This window comes from Ursus arctos, unplaced genomic scaffold (assembly GCF_023065955.2).
Source record: "Ursus arctos isolate Adak ecotype North America unplaced genomic scaffold, UrsArc2.0 scaffold_14, whole genome shotgun sequence".
NCBI classification, from domain to species: domain Eukaryota; kingdom Metazoa; phylum Chordata; class Mammalia; order Carnivora; family Ursidae; genus Ursus; species Ursus arctos.
Genome location: NW_026622808.1, coordinates 16,014,225 through 16,034,833, shown reverse-complemented (window position 1 = coordinate 16,034,833; position 20,609 = coordinate 16,014,225). Strand labels below are relative to the sequence as shown.

Sequence of the window (20,609 nt, the reverse complement as noted above, 5' to 3'; positions counted from 1 at the left end):
TCACAGGGGCTCTCGCCGCACCAACGGCTCGCTTATCAGGGGCCCTGGAGCGTGCCCACAGCCCTCCACATGAGCAGAAGGGGCTTGCAGCGCGCCAACTGGGAGGCCGGAAGAGGCGGAAGAGGTGAAGAGGCTGAGCCCCGCCCCCACGCTCCTGCAAGCCACACCCCGTCGCTTTCCGTTCCGGGTCACGCCCCGCCTCCCCCGCCCCCCCAGCCAAGCGGGCCCCTGGACACGCGCGGGATTTCACGTGCGCACTAGCCGGGCGAGAGGAAATGACGCAAGTCCTGTGAGTCGCCAGAATGGCCGGGCCATGGCGGCGGGCACAGGCTACGTGCGGTTGTGGGACGCTGCGCGATGTTGGGCGCTGCGGCGGCCACTGCTGGCCGCCGCCGGAGGGCGGCTTCCGACTGCCGCTGGAGTGTGGTTGCCTAGAGGCCGGCGGGCCTGCGACGCCGCGCCTCCCTGGGCGCTGTGGGGTCGAGGCCCCGTGGCCACGGGCCAGTGGCGGGGACTTTGGGAGGCGAACAGCCGCGGCGGCGGCGCATTCTCCAGCGGCGAGGATGCTTCCGAGGGCGGTGCGGAGGATGGAGCCGCGGGCGCGGGGGGCAGCGCAGGGGGTGGGGACGGCCAGATCATAACGGCGCTGACTCCTATGACGATTCCGGACGTCTTCCCGCACCTGCCGCTCATTGCAGTCACCCGCAACCCGGTGTTTCCGCGCTTCATCAAGATTATCGAGGTAATGAGCGCCCCCGCCGTGGCCTCCAATTTCCCCAGCTCTGCAAGCAGCGGGTTGGACCGAGGGATCCTTGAGCACCCTCATATCACAACTTTTTCCAGGCATGAAGTTTCTTAAAAGTTGGAGTTCGAGTCCTTGTTTTCTCACTACTTTGGTGAACTCGAGCCAGATTCTTCCCCCTTTCAGATCCCTGATGAACCCAGTGAGTTTAGGACTGCCCAGTTAGAGTCCTAGTCATAGAAATCTCCGATGCTGGGAAGGACCGGACCAGAGAACAATCTTACGGCCCAGTTACTTTTCTGTGGGTTTTGGTAAATGTTTCGTGACACTCTCCCTCGGGGCGGTTTGCAGTGTGGTTGCGAGTCCCTTTGGGATCAGGACTCATTCCTCCCTTAAACATTTCTTGACCGCTTACCACGTGCCAGGTACGGTTCTTAGGGATACAACAGTGAACAGGACTGATAAAAATTCCTGTTTTTGGAGCTTACGTCCTAGCGGGATACAAGAGGCAATAAATAAGATTAGTAAGTAAATTACGTGTTGGGAGGCAAGACTACCATAGGGATAATAAAGCCAGGAATAGAATACAGGAGGCATAGGAGGAAGGTCGGGTACAGATGTTCTTAGAGGGATGCAGCCATGGTTTATTCATTCAGTAGAGTGTTCTTGACCTCTTGCTACGTAGCAGGAACTGGGGATACAGCAGCAAACAAGTCATATGCAGTCCCTGTGCCTAAGGAACTTGTATTCTGGTGGAAGAGACATTAAGCAAGATCATTTCAGACTAAGAGCCAAGGGGGTGGGGATGATGGACTGGGGTGATGTAATAGAAAGCAACATGAGTGCAAGGAACTTGAGTTTTTAGAGTAGGAAGGACCCAAATGCCTTCCTCCCCTCTATTTTTTAAAACGTGGAAATTAGAGTCCTTGGTGAAAGGTTATCTGTTAACTGAGCAAGGTCATATGATGAGTCAGCCTCTGCATTCACTCTCCAGCCTCTCCCTCATACTCTAGTCTTTGCTAAACAAATCTCAGGACTGGAGGAGCCGCTCCCACCTCCTCTCCCACCTGCTGATTGCGTGTGTCCGCGCTACTCTTCAAGGGCCTTCCTTGGTTTTGAGTAGTGGTTACTTGCAGGCCCCAGAGCCTATGGGTTCATATCCTGGCTCCACCATCCATAGCTCCTTCACCTTCAGAAAGCTGGTCCTCTGGGCCTCCATTTTCTCATCTGTGAAATGGGCATCATTATCATACCTCAGTTCTTAGAGCTGGTCCGGGAGGTAAGTCAGAGGAATAGCCTAATATCTAAATCAGAAGCTGCTGCTATTGTTTGCAGTATGATACACTCCTGACATTTCAGAAGCTTGTCCTGGAGGCCTTTTTCCTGTCCTTGACCCTAGCCGACCTCTAGGGCCAGGAGTGTTCAGCTACGGTCTCTTCAGTCCTGCAAAGGGGCAGATGCCTCTTGTGCCCTGTGCCCAGAGAGATGATTCCTCCTGGAGGTTCTGTCTGCCCACCCGGAGTTAGCCAGGAGGGTTAAATGAATCGCTGTGGAAAGCGTGAGACTGACACATGGTATGCACTGTATTTCTGTTTTTGTTACCTTGTCAGCGACAACAAGGAGTCCTGCCAGAGGGAGGAGGCAAGAGCTAAGATGCAGCAGCTGTTATCAGAGAGGAATTAGGGAAACTTCCATGGCCGTGGGTAAAGGTTTCTGAACCTGTTGGCAGAGCTCTACTCCTGATTCTGTGGTTGACACGGGCTGTGGCTAACTTGTCCCTGTAGTTTCTCCCCTTATTAGTGGCCTCTCAGTATAGATCAGTGGCTCTTAATTTGTGGTGGGTCATGTATCCATCCTGATGGCTGTCATGGACCTTTTCTCTGGGAAAAATACATCCGTAGGGTCAGGAATTCTGCACCACAAGTTAAGAGCCCCTGTTAAGGGATGAGTTAGAACACTGGTTCTCAAACTGTGGTGCTGAGGCCAACAGCATCGGCATCACTTGGGAGCTTGTTTGAAATGCAGATTCTCAGGCCCACTCCAGGCCTTCTCTGTCAAGAAACTCCAGGGCTGGGGCCCAGCCATCTGTCTAGCAAGTCCTCCAGGTAATTCCAATGCTACTGAAGTTTGAGGGCCCTTAAGTGTAATCAGAGTCTGGCGTGGGAATCAATGCCCGCTGGAAGGAAATCACTTGAGTCTTACAGACGTCTGTGCACCTGCCCCATCAGATGTTCCCTAGAAGATATTAGCCCTCTTTCTGCCATTGAAATGACATCAAGATGATGCGTTGTCATCCTGGGGCTTTCAGTCCTTGACGAAAAGGATGTAGATGTGATTGGGAAATACTTGAACCCAAATTGGAGGAAGTTGCCAGCCTGTGGGATGGGCCACAGTGGAATTACGCACATTTAGTGTTGTCCTTCTGACATTGATAAAATCAGAGTAGTCTAGATGTTCAAGCAAAGACAGTTCACCTCTGACAAGCTCTTGAAATTGGAAGTTAAATCAATTTCTTGGTTCTGGCCATTGTTCTGCTTCAAGTTTTCTATAGAGAGTGGGGGAAACCACCAGGGAATGCAGCCCTGTCAACCTGTCCACTACATTCTCTACGCCTTTGTGTGTGTGCTTTTGGTTTGGGACTTCCTGGACTGTGTTGGGTAGTGTCCTGGGTCAGGTTAGCATAGTCTGGAGAATAATCTACAAAACGCTAGAACTACTGTCAAAATGTCAGCTAGAAAACCTGCCCTGCGTTTCACTTTGGGATCATTGTCATGCTAGGTTAAAAATAAGAAGCTGGTTGAGCTGCTAAGGAGGAAAGTCCGTCTCGCCCAGCCATATGCTGGCGTCTTTCTCAAGAGGGATGACAAGTAAGTGTAACTTTTCCTTCACGCCTTCGTTGAAGTTGCCCTGGAGTGTAGCTCACCACAAGTCCTGCTCCATAGAGTAGCCTGGACCTCTGACCTTTGACCTGGAAGGAATCAAGCAAAACCTACGGAGCACAAGGCCAGGAGCCGAGCATACTTTTTTAGTCTGGGCTGAAGACCCGGCTCAGCTCTAGGTTTCATGTATTGTCAAGTTGCAGGGGTGGGGGTGGTGGGTGGAACTTCGCCTCCAGGACCTTTGGTGGTAACCCCACCTGTGAGGTCGCTTCAGAGCAGAGCTAGCAGGGCAGATAGTACAGCTCCAGGTACATCCACCTTGACTCCAGGTGGGAATTCGTTCCACTTCTGAGTTAGAAGGTCTGTTCTAAGCAGGCTCTGTGGCGGGAGGCGTGGAATGAAATCCCTTCTGTCTGGGCCTGTCTTTACAGCTGACTTAGCCTAGGAGCTGCGCACCCGTGTGCCTGGTGGCAGCCGCCAGGGGCCGCCCTTAGCTGGCAGGCACTCTGCGGGGCTCTGCGGCACCTGTGGGAGCGAGGGGGTTGCCCTCGGTTTTCAGTTGAGGCTGGCAGGGTTATTTCTCTTCTCTTCCTCCTCCCTCTTCACCCGAGACATCCCACTGAGAATCAGGGCCTGTGACCATGTACCTTTGTGTCCCTGACCCTTAGCAATGAGTCTGACGTGGTCGAGAGCCTGGATGAGGTCTACCACACGGGGACGTTTGTCCAGATCCACGAGATGCAAGACCTTGGGGACAAACTGCGCATGATTGTCATGGGACACAGAAGGTGAGGGGCCCCGAGTGAGTGGATGGTGCAGGAGCAGAGGCGCTGAGTGTCCCCAGGTTCTGGTATCACCCGTCCTTCTTGCTCAGCCCTACGGCCTTGTCACTGCAGGGGCTAGGTGAAAGCTGGAGATGGTGGAGACAGGTCACCTCCGGGTCCCTCTTGTTAAAGTGGCAGTATGGGTGGTCAGTGACAGGTTGTATCTTTTACGCACATGACTCACAAAAGCATCACAAGCGTGAACTAGCAGGTTGCCTCGTGTCGCACGTTGAAGTGTGTCTCGGGGTCTGCTGTTCACAGTGGGCGTGCTTTTCCCCAGGAGCCTTGTCTGCTTCTGCCTGCAAATCCTGCTGGATGCCCAGCTTAGTGTTGTGGTTTTTCACTCAGCCAGACCCATTTCCTCGTCAGAAAGGCAGCACCCCCAGAACACACTCGGGAAACGGGGTGTGTTAGGCGCTGATTCTGTGAAAGGTCCTGGTGGTGGTCCCACCACACGAAGCCCCTGCACCCGTCTTCATCTGCTCACGTTAGAGGAAGGAGGCTGCTGCTCTCTCCTGGGGGCATGTGTGAGGTGGAGGGAGTAGAAGATGCAAGAAAATGAATAAAAACAGCGGTGGCTACCCAGTGCTGTCCTGACCTGTGAGGGGCCTTACGGAAGGAGTCCTGCTGGCTCCAGGGGCCAGGCCTCCTTTATGCGGTTTGCTGGGGTCAGCTGGGCACTGGGTCCCCATCCCGCCAGCTCTCAAGCCGGCCCTCCAGGCAAGGGGACAGTTAGTTACCTCATGTGACAGGAGAGAGCCGAGAGGTGAAGTGGCATGTTTGCATTCACGTCACCTAACCGCTGGTGTCTGCTGGGTACTAGGGTGTGGGCCAGAAATAGGCCTACCCCCTACCCCCAGGAGGGGAGGACTTGAGCTTCAAAGCCGGTCACCAGCTGAATTCTGAAGGTGGTGGGAGCTCTGGGGGGACGCGAAGATGAACAGAGTGAGGAGAAGGCATAGACAGGATGGACCTCACACAGAGTGGGCAGGGAGGGCCTCTTTGTGGAGGTGCCCTTGAACTGAGGCCTGAACAACACGAAGGCCGAGGGAGGGACAGGCGGAGTCCTAGAGTCGGGCTGTGCTCGGTGCAGCCAACAACTTGGGATGGGCCCCCGAGCTGGGTGCTGCTGGCTTACCCGTCGGCCTTCAGATGTTCGCAGAGGACAGCGGGGTGTTGGCGTGGAACACGGAATGGCTGGGTCAGCTGGAGGCCAGCTGTGTGCTGGGGGTGGGGGGTGCTAGCCTTGGGGTTCTGAGACAGCGGCTTGGTCTCCAGCTCCTGGGCCCCACAGGTCCCTCTGTGGCCAGCACCAGAAGCCCTGGCAGCTTCATATCTGCCTCGTCTCCGTCTTCAGGATTCACATCAACAGACAGCTGGAGGTGGAGCCCGAGGAGGCCGAAGCCGAGAACAAGCAGAAGCCGCGCAGGAAGGCGAAGCGGGGCAAGAAGGAGGCGGAGGAGGAGCTGAGCAGCGGGCAGCACGTGGAGGTGATGACGGAACCCACCTCGGGGCCCCCCGGCGAGGTGCTCATGGTGGAGGTGGAGAATGTCGTCCACGAGGACTTCCAGGTCACGGAAGAAGTGAAAGTAAGTCGCTGCCCCCGCCCAGGGACCCACCTGAGCAGGGGACATGCCACCGAGGCTCTAGCCCATTAAAGCCGTCAGGTTCTCGTGGAATGCAAAAAGTGCTCCCCTCCCCCCGAAGTCCTGGGAAGAAATTGGGATCTAGAAGGTAAAGGAAATGTCCTGGGGTCCTTAGCTGCCCGTGAGGGAGGCAGGATTGGAACCTGGGTCCAGCGCCAGCCCCTGTGAGCTGCTCAGGAGCCCCCGGCCTTCTTTCCGTACTGGCTCCTTCCCCTCAAGCCCAGGGCTCTGGGAAGGGAGCAGGGCCCACTCACCGTGACCCGTGGCTTCTAGATAAGAAAGCAGCAGCCTTCTGGCCGCCTTGACCCCGGATGCAGGCTTGCCTGCTGTCTTCGTAGCTTATCGAGCCAGCTGTCAAGGTGGTGGGTGATGTCCTTCCACCCGTTCTCCTAGTGCAGGTTAGAGGCAGGGGACCTGTTTCCAGTGGGTGGGGGTGAGGAAAGGCAGAGGTAATCGAAGGCGCCTTACCGGTGTGCGTCCCGGCGTCGTGGGCCTCGCTGGGGAGAACACGCCGTGCGTAGCCAGCCAGCAGCCTCGGTCTGCTCCTGTGGTGCTGTGTCGAACAGAGTTCTGGAGGCTTCTGAGCTTGGCGGGGAAAGCTGGGGTCCATTGGTGATGTCTGCCCCGGGCGCTGGGAGGGGTTTGGCTGCCTCTGCCAGCGGCCCAGGGCAGCAGTCAGACCCACAGGGCCACGCCGTCCAGGACAACTTGCCGTGGTAATGGAAGTGGTCTCTGGTTCTGTGCCATCAGCCCCGCGGTGGTCAGCGCTCGATCTGTGGCTGGTGTGACCGAGGGACGAAACGTCGGGGTTTGTCTTAATTCTGATTTATTTGGATGTGAGGAGCTGCCCCCTGGCTGCTGGACTGGACAGCAGAGCTTTAGTTTCCTGTGAGGATCGGTAGTGGGAGAAAGTTAAATTCACTGATGAGATTCGTAGATGCCGCAGGGAAAAGAATCCGAGAGACTTGAGGCCACAGGCTCGTGTTTGTCCGTGCAGGTGCCGCGGGCCTCTAGCTGCCCTCTGCAGGCTCCTTCTGGAAGGTCAGCCCCATCAGTTCAGGGACAAACCCCTAACTAGAGGCTGGGTGCTTGCAGTGAAGGAACGCGTGGTGGCCGCTCTCTCCGTCCCCACCTGTGCCCTCACTGGGGTGTGGTATGCTGGGAGCCGCCTTCTGGAAATCACCAGGTTCCAGTGGTTCACCATAAACTGTCCACGGTCCCGCCGGAAGCATTACTGGCCTCGCTGTGGCAGTGGTGCCTGTGGTATCCACAGCAGAGGGGCCCCTCCACCTCCTCGGGGAGCCAGGACCTGAGGTTCTGGGAGGGGACAGGCTGAGAGCCCTGGTGACTCGCAGGCCCGTCCCCGGACAGAGGAGAATTCAGACCAGGGTGTGCTGAGGTTGAGGAGAAGGGTGTTGGTTGTGAGGCTCACGCTTGAAATAAAGGAATAAAGAAATCCCTTGTCACCCTTTTTTCCTCAAAATGGCTGACTTTAAGGTCAAGGTTCAGCATGGTGTAAGGAGGTAGGCGTTGGTTTTCATCCTTACTGTCCTGATCCTGAGTCCCTGTGACTGGTGGATTCAGGCTGCGCTCCCGGGCATCTGAGACGATCCCTGGCCTGGGCCAGGCGGGAGGGGCTCCTTGCGCCACAGCCCCTGCTGGCCCCCGGGACCGATGGCAGCCTCCCTGTTCGCCAGGCCCTGACCGCCGAGATTGTGAAGACCATCCGGGACATCATTGCCTTGAACCCGCTCTACAGGTGGGTCTCCGGCGCCGTTCCCCGGTCCTGGTGTGTGGTTGACCCTCGCCGAGGCCCGGCTGGGGTCGGTGGGCCTCTTTCTGCAGCTGGGGTTGCTGGGAGGCTTTCTCAGAGTGTCATCCTGATAGAAAACCCTGCCAGGGGCAGAGATTCAGGCCCCGGCCTGTGTGAACAGACCTGCCTCCCTTGCGGCAGGCCGGCTCTGTGTGGGGAGGGCGAGGGTGGTGCCTTACCCAGAGCAGGTTCTTTGCCTCCTCCATACCAGCAAGGGCTTGGATTTGCCCGGAAGCCTTCTGTCATCGGCTGGGGCGGAGGGGAGGAATCTCACTTGGGGGTTGCTCCGTGGCTGCTGGAGGGGGCTCGTGTCTGGGCCTGGGGGCGTTAGTCTCACGACTCTAGGACGGGTGGCCCCACTGGTCCGCACCTGGCTCTCCGTGGGCATCCCAGGACGTTGACCATCGCGGCTGGGGAGGGGAGACGCAGGCCAGCGCTCCTGCCAGGGGCCCAGCCCGAGCGGCTGCAGCATCCCCGCGCCCCGTGGCGGCGTCCTCTGTCCCTTCCAGAGAGTCTGTGCTTCAGATGATGCAGGCGGGCCAGAGGGTGGTGGACAACCCCATCTACCTGAGTGACATGGGCGCCGCGCTGACCGGAGCTGAGTCCCACGAGCTGCAGGACGTCCTGGAGGAGACCAACGTGAGTGCACCCCGGCCCGTGCTGATCTCCGTGGCGGCCGGCCTCCCAGCCCGGCTGCTTGTGCGTGGTTTCGCTTCCCAGTCCGGTTCGCGCTCGCCCGGGTCGGTCAGGCTGCGTGCTGCTCCCTGGTCTGTCTCGCAGCTGCCGGCGTTCCCTCCGCCGGTGCCTTCCGCTCAGCGGGAGCTGTTTTGGGCCATCAGCCTTGTGCTCTGAATGAGCGATGCCACTGCGAACGTTCTCGACCACAGCTCGCAGACGTGCCGCACTTTATCTGTAGGAGGTGTTTGCAGAACTGGGTTTGCTAGGTCAGAGGGGGCTTGTCTCCAGTTGGCGACACGTGGCCAGGTCGCTCTGGCCCGTTTGCGCTCCGTCTGGGAGGTGCCTGGTCCCCCCCACACGCTCACCACACAGAGATGCCAACTTCTGACCGTCACTCGCATCTTCCCTTTCTTGGCAGATTCCCAAGCGGCTGTACAAGGCCCTGTCGCTCCTCAAGAAGGAGTTTGAGCTGAGCAAGCTGCAGCAGCGCCTGGGGCGCGAGGTGAGCCTGGGCTGAGGACCCACCGCGCGGGGAGGGCGGCGTGCGGTGTCACTCCGGTTCGGGGCGGGGAAGCCGGCCCGGATGCCCCCCGTCGCGGCGGGGCACTGCTCTAGCTTCAGCGTCCTGGGAGCATGCTGCACGTTGGGACCCAGCCTCGGACAGGTTGAAGCTCTGTTTCCCCAACGTTCTGTGGTCTGTGGCCCACCTTCCCGATTGTGGGCAGATCCGCGGGCTGCCTGCGTCGTCGGTTGCTTACCAGTCGTGCTGTTTTTCAGAATTGACTGGCTTTTTCTGCTTTGCTTTATTTTAGAAAATACTTTCTGGTCACATCTCTAATTGGAAAATTTTTAATACTTGGTTATTAGCTCGAGGCAACTTTTTTTTTTTTTAAGATTTTATTTATTGAGAGAGCACGAGCGGGAGGAGGGGGAGGCTCCCCTCTGGGCAGGAGGCCCAACGTGGTCCTCGGTCCAAGGACCCTGAGATCCTGACCTGAGGCGAGGGCAGACGGTTAACCGACTGAGCTGCCCAGGCACCCCCCCCCCCCGTTTTAGTATTTATTTGTGTCTACCCCCAGTGTGGTGCTCAGACTCGTAACCCCGAGAACAAGGTCACATGATCCACTGGCTGAGTCCACCAGGCGCCCCCTGCACAAGGCAGTTCTTACTGCGCCTCCGATGGGACTCAGGAATGGGGGTTGTAGCCGGCCTGGGTGCTCGGCGGCCTTGTCCGTCCAGAGGAGCCCTTCGCCCGTGGGAGGTGCCCAGCGTCAAGCGAGCTTCACCTGGTCGCAGTCAGGACTGAAGAGCGAGTCCTCTCCGCTCTTGGCACTGTTTCTTTCCAGGCCCGGCTCAGGGAGACTGGGTTCGAGGGGGAGGGAGTGGGTGGCGGCTCTCGGGCTTTCCTTCTGTGTCCGGAGGAAGCCGCGCCCCCGACCCCTGGCAGTCCGCGGACGCGTGTGCGCGCTCCCGTGCACTGAGTGCGCTCTGACCGTGGCCCGTCGGGCCTGCAGGTGGAGGAGAAGATCAAGCAGACGCACCGCAAGTACCTCCTGCAGGAGCAGCTGAAGATCATCAAGAAGGAGCTGGGCCTGGAGAAGGAGGACAAGGACGCCATTGAGGAGAAGTTCCGCGAGCGGCTCAAGGAGCTCGTGGTCCCCAAGCACGTCATGGACGTCGTGGATGAGGAGCTGAGCAAGCTGGGCCTGCTGGACAACCACTCCTCCGAGTTCAAGTGAGCGTCCTGGGGGCTGTGCCCGTCTCTGCGTGGCGTCCACCCTCGAGGGCGGCCCCCTCTCGTGCCTCAGCCAAGCCGCTGACCCGCCAGGGGCCAGGATGCCAGGCCCAGAAGCCGGGAGGGTGGGTCCCTTGGCCACCCTCTGGTCACACTGGGCGCCTGAGAAGCACTTGGCCTGTGACCGTCCTGTCTCGGCGCCGCCGTGCAGAACGCCCTTTTCTTTGTCACCTGTTTCCCAGCTGGAGAACTTATGCTTAGAGAAGTCAGTCAGTGAGCAGGCCCGCTGGGCTGGTGGGTGGGGACCGGGATTTGAACCCAGGGATGTCTGGCTTTGAGCAGGGCTTTCAGCCAGGACCCCTCTCCTTCTGTTCCCTCCTTTGCGTGGCCTTGAGAGCCAGGAAGTCAGCGTGTCTTCCTGGGGGCTCCGCCTTGCCCCCTGGGTGCGCAGCTCCCAGCCTGGGGTCTCTCTCCCGGCAGTGCTGATCTGCCCCTAGCCAGGCCTGTGTCACGTATCCCCTGGGTGAAGTCCTCTTCCATTTTTACCCCTGCTGCCTCCATGGAACGGGATTCTGAGCAGTCCTCGTGCTCGCTGTGTCTGGGCCAGGAAACGGGCCGAGCCGCTGTGCTGGGGGCTCTGCAGTTCCCACCACGCGGCCTTCGCCGGTTACTGGCTCCGCCAGCTGGGGCACGCTGGCCGTGCTTCATGCGTCAGGCTCAGTGGGCGCCAGTACCGCGGGCTGGCGGCAGTGCTGGGCAGCTGGCCGGGCCCCGCTCACCGGCTCTGGTCTGTTCCCTGGCAGCGTCACTCGTAACTACCTGGACTGGCTGACGTCCATCCCATGGGGCAAGTACAGCAACGAGAATCTGGACTTGGCCCGGGCCCAGGCAGTGCTGGAGGAGGACCACTACGGGATGGAGGATGTCAAGAAGCGCATCCTGGTGAGGCCCCCCGCGCCCCTCCCCTGGGTCCCAGGCCTCCCCCTCCCCCCACCCCATGCCAGTGAGGTCCCCTGCACCCCTCCCCTGGGTCCCAGGCTTCTCCCTCCCCCCCACCCCATGCCAGTGAGGCCCCCTGCACCCCTCCCCTGGGTCCCAGGCCTTCCCCCCACCGTCCCAGTTAGGCCCGCCTGCACCCCTCCCACAGGTCCTTGGGCACAGGCTGCTCGAAGCCGCCTCTGGGCGCCACAGTCCCACCTCCTAGGCATTTGTTCCAAGCACCCAGGGCGGGCACTGAGGGGCTGGGTCTGTCGTGGTCTGGATTCGGGACCTAGGCCTCCCCCATGTTGGTGGGGGTCCCAGAGGAGCCCCTTGGGGAATTTCTCGTCTAGGGTCCAGGAGGGCCTTGGCTGAGGCAGGGCTGGCGGGGGTCATCGGAGGCCGAGGAAGGAGAGGGAGGGCTCCAGGGGGAGAGACTGGCATTGGAGCAGCTCAGAGGTGGCAAGGGCAGCCTGGGCCGGGCAGCCTGCTCCAGGGGCCTCGGGTTTCTGAGGAGGGACAAGAGTAGTGCCTGAGACGACACGAGACGGGCCTGGTTCAGGGCCAGTAGGCCGTGGCTGGAGCAGCGAGAGGGTCGATACGGTCCAGGATGTGGGAGGAAGGGGTTACTACCAGCCTGGTTTGGCGCCCTGGTCACCCACAGTGGGTCACTGCCCTTCCTGGGGCGTGTGAGCCTTCCAGTCAGCTCAGCCCCTCTGGGACAGGCCTCGTCCCTTCCACAGGCCCCAGAGGCTTGAAAGTCAGCGTGACAGTGGCGAGGCTCACATCAGGCAGGGCCCCCGGTCCTGCAGAAAGGACGGCGCGTGTCTCATGGGAGCCCGCCTCTGCCTGCAGGAATTCATCGCTGTCAGCCAACTCCGAGGCTCCACCCAGGGCAAGATTCTCTGTTTCTATGGTCCCCCTGGCGTGGGCAAGACCAGCATTGCCCGCTCCATCGCCCGTGCCCTGAACCGCGAGTACTTCCGCTTCAGCGTCGGGGGCATGACGGACGTGGCCGAGATCAAAGGGCACAGGTAGGCTTGGCCTGGCTCCGTTCCTGTGTGTGTGAGGGGGTGTCAGCGGCGAGCGGTGACCTCTGCTCACGCTGGGCTAAGTGACCGATGAGCGCGGCCATCCACTGACTGCAGGCCTGGCTGAGTCCAGCCGCGCAAACGTTGGCTCAAAACCTTGGCCTCTCAGCCACCAGGAGGGCAGACCACCAGGAGTGTTTCTTCCTCGGCTGGTGCTAGTTCCAGCTCCCATCCTACCCAGTTCAGCTCCCCTGGCTCTGGGGCCAGAGTTCTCTGTGTCCAGGACTGTGGACTGGAGCCAAGGGTGAGGCAGTGTCCCCACTGAGGACAGGGCGGCACGCCAGTGAGGCCTCAGCACCTCTCCTGGGTCTTTGCTCCCCCTCCAGGCCCGCGTCCAGGGTCTGGAAACCGCCGGTCTGTGTGCCCGCGCCCTTCCATTGGGGCGGCCATGGCGTGTTTTCCCGGGGCTTCCCGCCACGCTGGCCTCTGCCGAGGGTGGTTCTTGGAGTAGCTTCCTGGGTAGTTTTGGTGAGACGCAAGTGTGACAGGAGTACAAGGATCGTGTGGGCTGCAGGAGCTCAGAGAAGGCACCTGGAGTGTGGCAGGGCCGTGGAGGCGGGAGTGGGCGGGCGAGGAGCCTCCAGGCTGCGGTGGTGCCGGGGAGGGGTGGGGCAGCCGCGCAGGTTCTTGGCTCAGGGCTGGGGTCTGAGCTGGGAGGAGCTCAGGAAGAAGTGTGGGGGGGGGGCAGAGTCAGGCCCTGGCGTCACCTGGGCCCTTGGCTCAGAGAACGCCTGAGAGTGTGGCCAAGCACCATTCACCCAGGCCGAGAAGAGGCCTTGGCAGAGTTTTTAAACAGGTGCATGTCTGTAACATTGCGGGGTGAGTCAGCAAGGGAGAGGGGCCCAAGAAGGCAGGGACAGGTATTCTGTGCTGATGTTGGGTCTGGGATCCCAAACAAGGATGAGAACAGGGAATTTACTGCTCTTACCCTATTGTAACAGCAGTGACACCCTCTTCTGTCCGCAGCCCTCCAGGGCTTCCTCCTCCCTCAGGGTAAAAGCCCAAATCCACACTGAGGCCTGCAAGGCCCAGCACACCCCGCCCTCTTTGCTTCCTCCCTCTCTCCTCCTCCTTCTTCCCCCCTCACTCACTCTGCTCCAGCCATAGGGGCTTTCAGTATACCAGGCCTAGGCCTGCCCCTGCCCCAGGACCTTTGCACAGGCTGTTCCCACAGACAACCCTCTACTTTCAAATACCCACACAGCTTGCCTCTTCACTTCTTTTGCTCAGAACGTTTCCCTAAGACATTCTGTATCTCCACCTTAACACCCCTGAAATGGCATTCCAGAGCCCCTGTCCTTCCTTCTCTTTGTAGCGTGTATAAAGTTTATTGAACCTCATGATCTCCTTCGTTTGGTGGGCCATCTGTCTGCCTTGCTGGGTCTTACCTCGCAGGCACAAGACTCGTGTCTGCCTTACTCTCTCTGAGTGCCAGACCCCCGCAGCTGAGCTGGGACAGTAGAGCAAGGACGTGGTCAAGAAACAGTCCAGCAAGTGCCAGCCAGGTCCGGGCCATGGGCCCAGTGACCCCGAGACCTCGGAGGCCATGCTGTGCCTGGGAGGACCTGGGTCGGGGGGACGTTTCTGCCGTCAGCACCTGGCTGCTCCTGATCTCTCTTGTTCTGTTGGGTTGGGCAGTGTGGGCTGGGTTTCACCATCCGGATAGGAGGTGCTGGCTGTGGGGACGGGTCTGAGTGAGACCTGGTGTTGCGTCTGTTCCCTGCCCCGAGTCGGAGCTGGGGGACGAGGCCGACATTCCCATTGCTGGAGAGCACAGGCCGTTGGGGTAGCTGTCCGCTCGTGCCAGCCTCCACGCCGCCTCCACATTTCCTGTTGCCACCGCTCTGCATTTCCCGTTGCCGCCGCTGGGCGGCCCTCCATGGAGGCCAGGTGGTACCCTGAGATCCTGGTGCTGTCTGCGAGCTGGGCCTGTGGGTGCCGGCGTGGCCAGCCCCAGGTGGGCGGGGGGTCAGCCGCTCCTGCTCTGCTCTGCCCCCAGGCGGACATATGTGGGCGCCATGCCGGGAAAGATCATCCAGTGTCTTAAGAAGACCAAGACGGAGAACCCCTTAATCCTGATAGACGAGGTGCGCACAACGAGGGGCTGGGCGCGGCCGGGCTCGGCGCGGACGAGGCAGCGCAGCCTACGTTCCCGGCACCCTTCCCCAAGGCCGGACATGGTCCCTTGGGCCTTCCTGGGCCAGAGCTCCAGGCGGTGCCGACCAGGCAGAGTCTGTGCCCAAGATCAGACCCGCGGCCCCCGCCGTTTTGGTCGTTCCCTAGTCACTGGGTGGCCCCGCAGCCGCCAGGCCCCTTCATGACACAGCTTCTGTCCTGCCTCGGAGGACCCATGGCAGCCCACCTGCTTGTGCTCCAGGCTTGCCCAGTGCCCGCCCCTGGTGCGGGTGAAATCTGGTCCCTCCTGGCTCCCTCCCGCCAGGGTGTCTGGTGAGCAGACATGGGGAGCAGGACAGGTGCCCAAACTAGCCGCCTTCTGCTGCCCCTTCAGGTAGACAAGATAGGCCGGGGCTACCAGGGGGACCCCTCGTCAGCACTGCTTGAGCTGCTGGACCCCGAGCAGAACGCCAACTTTCTGGATCACTACCTGGATGTGCCCGTGGACCTGTCCAAGGTGTGTGTCCTGCCAGGGAGCTGGGCCCTGTGGGGAGAGTCAGGGTGGCCAGTCCTCCGGTACCCCCCTGCCGCCTTCCCCAGGTGCTGTTCATCTGCACGGCCAATGTCACCGAGACCATCCCTGAGCCGCTGAGGGACCGGATGGAGATGATCAACGTGTCTGGCTACGTGGCCCAGGAGAAGCTCGCCATCGCAGAGGTGAGGGCAGGACCCTCACCCCAGCTCTGGACAGAAGAGGGTACCCCACTGCAGCTGGGGCTCAAGGCATATTTGAGCACCGAGTGGCAGGCCCCTAACCAGAGCTGTGGCCCTGCTCGGAGGGGGGATGGCCGGGGTCTGCCCACTCGTGGAGTTGTGAGTATTGCCGAGAGCAGAGGTGAGGCCTGCTGTGAACCGTGTAACTGCGCACGTCTGACCCCAGCGAGGGCACTTCCCCACCCCACCCGCTTCTCTGACTGGGCGTCCAGTAGCTCCCGTTCCGCTCCTCCTGGAGGTGGCGTCCGACTCCGAGGGCTGGGGGCTCCGGCCCACAGGCTGCGACTGCTTCGGACGCCAGTTGCGCATTCCAGGGCTCGCTTTCCTCTGACCGACTGGCTGGCAGTCAGGCGTTCCCCTGACCTCCCCTTTGGGTTTGATGGTTTGGTGTCACGGCTCACGGAGCTCAGGAGAACAGTTTCCTTCCTTACCAGTTTATTATAAAGGATACAACCAGGGAACAGCCGGAACAGCTGCATGGAGCCCAGCACGGGGCAGGGGCTTCTATGCGCTCCCTGGGCACGCCCCCCTCCCAGCGCCTCGCAGCGGGTCCGCGGTCTCCTAGCTCCACAGTCTAGGGTGTTTCTGGACGCTTCATTCCACGTGCGTCGTTGAGTAAATCATTAGCCACTGGTGACTGACTGTACCTGCAGCCCTCTGTGCCTGGGGCTCAAGGGCGAGGCTGACCGTTCCAGCCCTCAGACCAAGGGGCTATTTCATAGGTACCAGCAGCTGCCCCGCTCACCCTGCCACTCTGAAAATGCCAGGGTCTTGGAAACTCTTGGGTCCGGACCTGGGATCAGAGACCTACCGAGTACAGATTTTTTCTACCCCACTCTCCTGGGCCCCGGAAGAGGAATAAGGGGGAGAGAGCCTTGAGCGTGATGTTGGCGAGAACACAGTCTCTACTGGGCATTCCGGGCACAAGCTACCTGTGCAGCGTTGGGGACTCTGTGCTCGGTCCTGATAGTGTCATGCCCTGCCCCGTTAGTGTGCTGCTCCCTGTCCCGCAGCACACCTGTCCCAGGGGCAGCCTGGGGCCCCTCGGCTGCTTTCAGGGCCAGTGCCCCTTCCACCTGTCTTCCCGCCAGCTGTGGGGCCTCGAGTTGTGACCATGGAACACGTGTCCTAGGCCAGGGGTCACCTGGGATTCAGGTCTCGGTGCATTTCTTAGTTGTTAGCGGTCTCCCTAGGCCCGGGGCTGGATTCCTACCCTAAAGAATGAAGCAGAGAGCCAGATTTCCTTTCAGAGAAAAGGGAAGGTGTTTCTGACCTAGTGTTTTCTTTTTTTTTCAAAGATATTATTTATTTATTTGCCAGAGAGAGGGCGGGGGAGAGAGAGAGCACAAGCAGGGGAGCGGCAGGCAGAGGGAGAAGCAGGCTCCCGCTGAGCAGGGAGCCCAGTGTGGACTGATTCCAGGAGCATGGGATTATCACCTGAGCCAAAGGCAGACAGACACTTCACCGACTGACCCACCCAGGCATCCCGGACCCAGTGTTTTCTTCCTGGGAATGGGTTGAACACGTTTTTCCCGGAGCTCATCGCAGCCCTCGGGCGCTGGGCCCCAGCCCTTGGGGCCTGACAGCGGCTGCCTGTCCCCTGGGGTGGGAGGGGAGCCAGAGGAGCTCTTGGCTGAGGTAGTTATAGGGGTCCTGGAGCCTCCCCACCCCGCCAAGGAGGGACAGGCTTGGGGACCTGGGCAGGGTACTACTTTTAAACCTTTAAAGGGACAAGAAGAACACGGACTCCCGGAGGCTTCAGGGCCAACCTGTTGACAAACGTACTGACGTGTGTCGTTGTGTCCCCCGTGTCTCAGCTGCCTTCTGCCTCCCAGTTGGTGCTCTGGACTGTCTGTCCCATGATTGCTGTGTGGCAGGAGTCAGGCTGGGCTGTGGGTGAATTGGGAGCCTTGATCTCCCCATTCCTGTGCTCGGGAAGGCGGCTGCTCAGTGTGAGTGGGGTGAGCCCAGGGATCAGGAGAGACCTTCGTGGAGGAGTGGCGTCTTGGATGAGATTTGGAGGCAGGACAGGAGTGGAATCTGGGCAGAGGGTGCAGCAGGAGCAGAGGCCTGGGAGCGTCTGGAGGTGGCAGCCTGGGCGTCTGTGGGGGTCCTGGGCCTGCCGTGCTCTCTGCCCAGAGTCCCTGGCTCCTTCCCCTCAGGTCTTGGCTTTGGTGTCCCCTCCTGGGACAGCCTTCCCCAGCTCCCCCTGCCCCCAGCTGAGAGGTCTGTGCAGGCAGGTGCTGGGTCCCCCTCCGTCTTTAGCCAGCCGGGGGTCTTGGGAAGGCTCGGTGCTAAGTGGGGGCCACAGGAGAACCACTGGTTCCTGACCCTGAGGCTCAGGGTCCTGATGGCATTTTGTCCCCTGCCAGCGGTACCTTGTGCCTCAGGCCCGAGCCCTGTGTGGCCTGGACGAGAGCAGGGCCAAGCTGTCGTCCGCCGTGCTGACGCTGCTTATCAAGCAGTACTGCCGGGAGAGCGGCGTGCGCAACCTGCAGAAGCAGGTGGAGAAGGTGAGCGGAGCGCAGGCTGCGGCCTGCGGCCTGGAAGACGGGACCCCACTCCCAGGAGTTCCCCAGAGGAGTCCCGGCCACACAGACAGGAGCTGGTGGGAGCTGGGGCTGGGGCAGGGGGTGGGGGGTCCGTGCTTCTTGGGACAGAGAGTCTCCGTGTGGGGAGATGGAACGCTCTGGAGACAGATGTGAATGCATCTGATGCATGGAAGCTGCAAACTTATAAGTGGTTGAAATGGTTATTTTGTCTTTTACCGCAATGTTAAAAAACTAAAAACAAGTGGGGTGAGGGGCCCACGCCCACCCTGCTGCCTTGCCCACCCCAGGTGTTACGGAAGTCTGCCTACAAGATCGTCAGTGGCGAGACCGACCTGGTAGAGGTGACGCCCGAGAACCTGCAGGACTTTGTGGGGAAGCCCGTGTTCACCGTGGAGCGCATGTACGACGTGACGCCCCCCGGCGTGGTCATGGGGCTGGCCTGGACCGCCATGGGTGAGCAGCAGATGCCGCCGAGCCCCCCTCCGGGAAGGGAGGCCAGAGGCCAGGGAAGAGATTGGTCTGTAAGGTGGCATAGTGCCCCACAAGCCTTATTTGGATTGAGGGGAGTCGCTCTGGCCCTGGGGCTGCCACCCAGCAGGGGGCGCCCTTGTCCAGGTGCCCTTGCTCAGCCAGCGCGCAGGGCGGTGCTGTGGGGTGTGGTCTACAAACAGGCTGGCTCGGAATGGCGCAGTGTCTGCTCACTTGAGATCTAAAGGAACTGGGGTTCGGTGCTGTGAGGCTGTGCCTTTGCTGTGTCCACGTCAGCGAGGGCAGCCCAAAGCACGGGTGAGCGGCAGCCCCAGTGGCGGCGCTGCGATGTGGAGAAGCAGGCACCAGGCCAGGGGGAGAGGGCAGAGGGAACGCGGGGTGTCCCCGAGGCACCCCATGAGGTCGGGGGAGAGGTCCCAGGGTTCACAGCCTCTGCACGCTGGTCTCCCAGGAGGCTCCACGCTGTTTGTTGAGACATCCCCTCGGCGGCCCCGAGACAAGGACAGCAAGGGGGACAAGGACGGAAGCCTGGAGGTGACAGGTCAGCTAGGGGATGTGATGAAGGAGAGTGCTCGCATCGCCTACACCTTCGCCAGGGCCTTCCTGATGCAGCACGAGCCCTCCAATGATTACCTGGTGACCTCGCACATCCACCTGCATGTGCCCGAGGTGAGCCCCCGGCTTCCCCGGCCCCCTGGCGGGTCCCCAGCCCTCATCCAGTCCGCCCACCCCCCCAACCTGCATCTCCCCGCTAGGGTGCGACCCCCAAGGATGGCCCGAGCGCCGGCTGCACCATCGTCACGGCCCTGCTCTCCCTGGCTATGGACCGGCCGGTGCGGCCAAACCTGGCCATGACGGGCGAGGTCTCCCTCACAGGCAAGATCCTGCCGGTGGGTGGCATCAAGGAGAAGACCATTGCGGTAAGTGTCACTTCCTCCCCCCTGGGGTGGGTCTGGACCAGAGGGCGCCCCCCACCCCTGCACCGTCCTGTGTCCTTGCACAGCTGGTGTAGGCCTCAGGCAGGCAAGGAAGGGTACCAGCCCCTTACAGACTGGGACTTGGGCCCAAGTGGGGCGGAGTGTCCTAGCTGCCCCTCCCCATAGTGGTCCTCCCCCTCTTCAAGGACATTTCCCTTCTCCGCTGCTTTTAAGTTAGGAGTAGGGTGGACACCTGCTTCCTCTTAAACCAAGCACCGAGAATGGGGGATGCAGAGATAGGTCTGCCTTCATCACACTTGGTCCCATGCTTCCCCCCTCAGTGCTAGGACTCCTGCCCCTTTGTCCAGCCCTCGATCCCCTGCGTTCCGAAACCTGGCCTTATCTGCACCCCCCTTCCCCTCCCACAACCTGCCCACAAGGCAGTCCACCGCTGGCAACAGAGGCTCTCTGCACCTAGCTTTCCTCACTTGAAAAATGGGAGATGAAAGAAGGCAGCACATGCCGTGTCCCTGGACGATGCCTGGTGGCTAGTGGAAAACTTGGTCCCCCAAGGGGGTAGTCGGGCAGCAGCACTCTGGGTGAAATAGGGCCTGATGGTGGGAACCCTGGAGGACTGTGGGCGCAGCACAGACCAGGATCCAGAGCTCACAGGTGCCCTGAGGCTGTGCAAGGCCGGGCACGCTCCAGTGCACGCTATCTGTTCAGATCCCATGTACTTTTAGCTGTCAAGCCAGTAAACAGAAGGCCCTGCTTACTGTCATTCATCAGAGAACTGGGGCTCTGGGAGAAGAGGCTCCTGGGAACAGAGGCCAGGAATGGGGTTTGGACTTCCGTTTCCTCAGCTGCAAGACAGGGTGTGCAGGGGAGCCTGGTCGGGGCCAAGCCGTCCCAACTGACCTGCCTGCGCCCCCTCTCCCCCTGGCCCCCAGGCAAAGCGTGCTGGAGTGACATGCATTGTCCTGCCAGCTGAGAACAAGAAGGACTTCTATGACCTGGCTGCCTTCATCACGGAGGGCCTGGAGGTCCATTTCGTGGAGCACTACCGCGAGATCTTCAACATTGCCTTCCCCGAGGAGCAGCCAGAGGCCTTGGCAGTGGAGCGGTGATGGCAGCCCAAGCTCTGCTGGCACGGACGGGCCCAGCTGGGCCAAGGTGGCACTGGGGCCAGGAGCTCTGGGCCGCTGAGCCACCAGGAGGCTCAGCAGAGGCCCGAGTTGAAGGACCTCAATTACGGCTTAATCACGGTGTCTGCCATATATGAACTATTTAATTATGATTAAAACCCCTTTCCAGTACTGCTTGGCTGCTTGCTCTCTGTGCACCACCCTGCCCCTCGCCATTGCTCAGGAGGGCTC

General features: G+C 60.4%; 1 protein-coding gene across 1 annotated transcript; it reads left to right on the top strand.

Moving 5' to 3' along the window:
- Positions 1–197: 197 nt before the first annotated feature.
- On the top strand, positions 198–20,549 carry LONP1 (lon peptidase 1, mitochondrial). The gene is made up of 18 exons (XM_026481168.4): positions 198–742; positions 3,521–3,609; positions 4,290–4,409; positions 5,803–6,034; positions 7,789–7,850; positions 8,414–8,543; positions 9,001–9,084; positions 10,097–10,317; positions 11,121–11,259; positions 12,151–12,329; positions 14,386–14,473; positions 14,896–15,018; positions 15,102–15,218; positions 17,648–17,788; positions 18,115–18,280; positions 18,768–18,985; positions 19,072–19,236; positions 20,184–20,549. Exons 1-18 carry the CDS (start codon positions 314–316, stop codon positions 20,358–20,360), a joined length of 2,880 nt encoding a protein of 959 aa, XP_026336953.2. The 5' UTR covers positions 198–313; the 3' UTR covers positions 20,361–20,549.
- The last annotated feature ends 60 nt before the right edge of the window (positions 20,550–20,609 follow it).

Coding starts and splice junctions, on each gene's coding strand:
- LONP1 (XM_026481168.4), top strand. CDS start 314: ATGGCGGCGGGCACAGGCTACGTGCGGTTGTGGGACGCTGCGCGATGT. Junction 3,610..4,289: donor TTTCTCAAGAGGGATGACAA/GTAAGTGTAACT, acceptor CCTGACCCTTAG/CAATGAGTCTGACGTGGTCG. Junction 8,544..9,000: donor ACGTCCTGGAGGAGACCAAC/GTGAGTGCACCC, acceptor CTTTCTTGGCAG/ATTCCCAAGCGGCTGTACAA.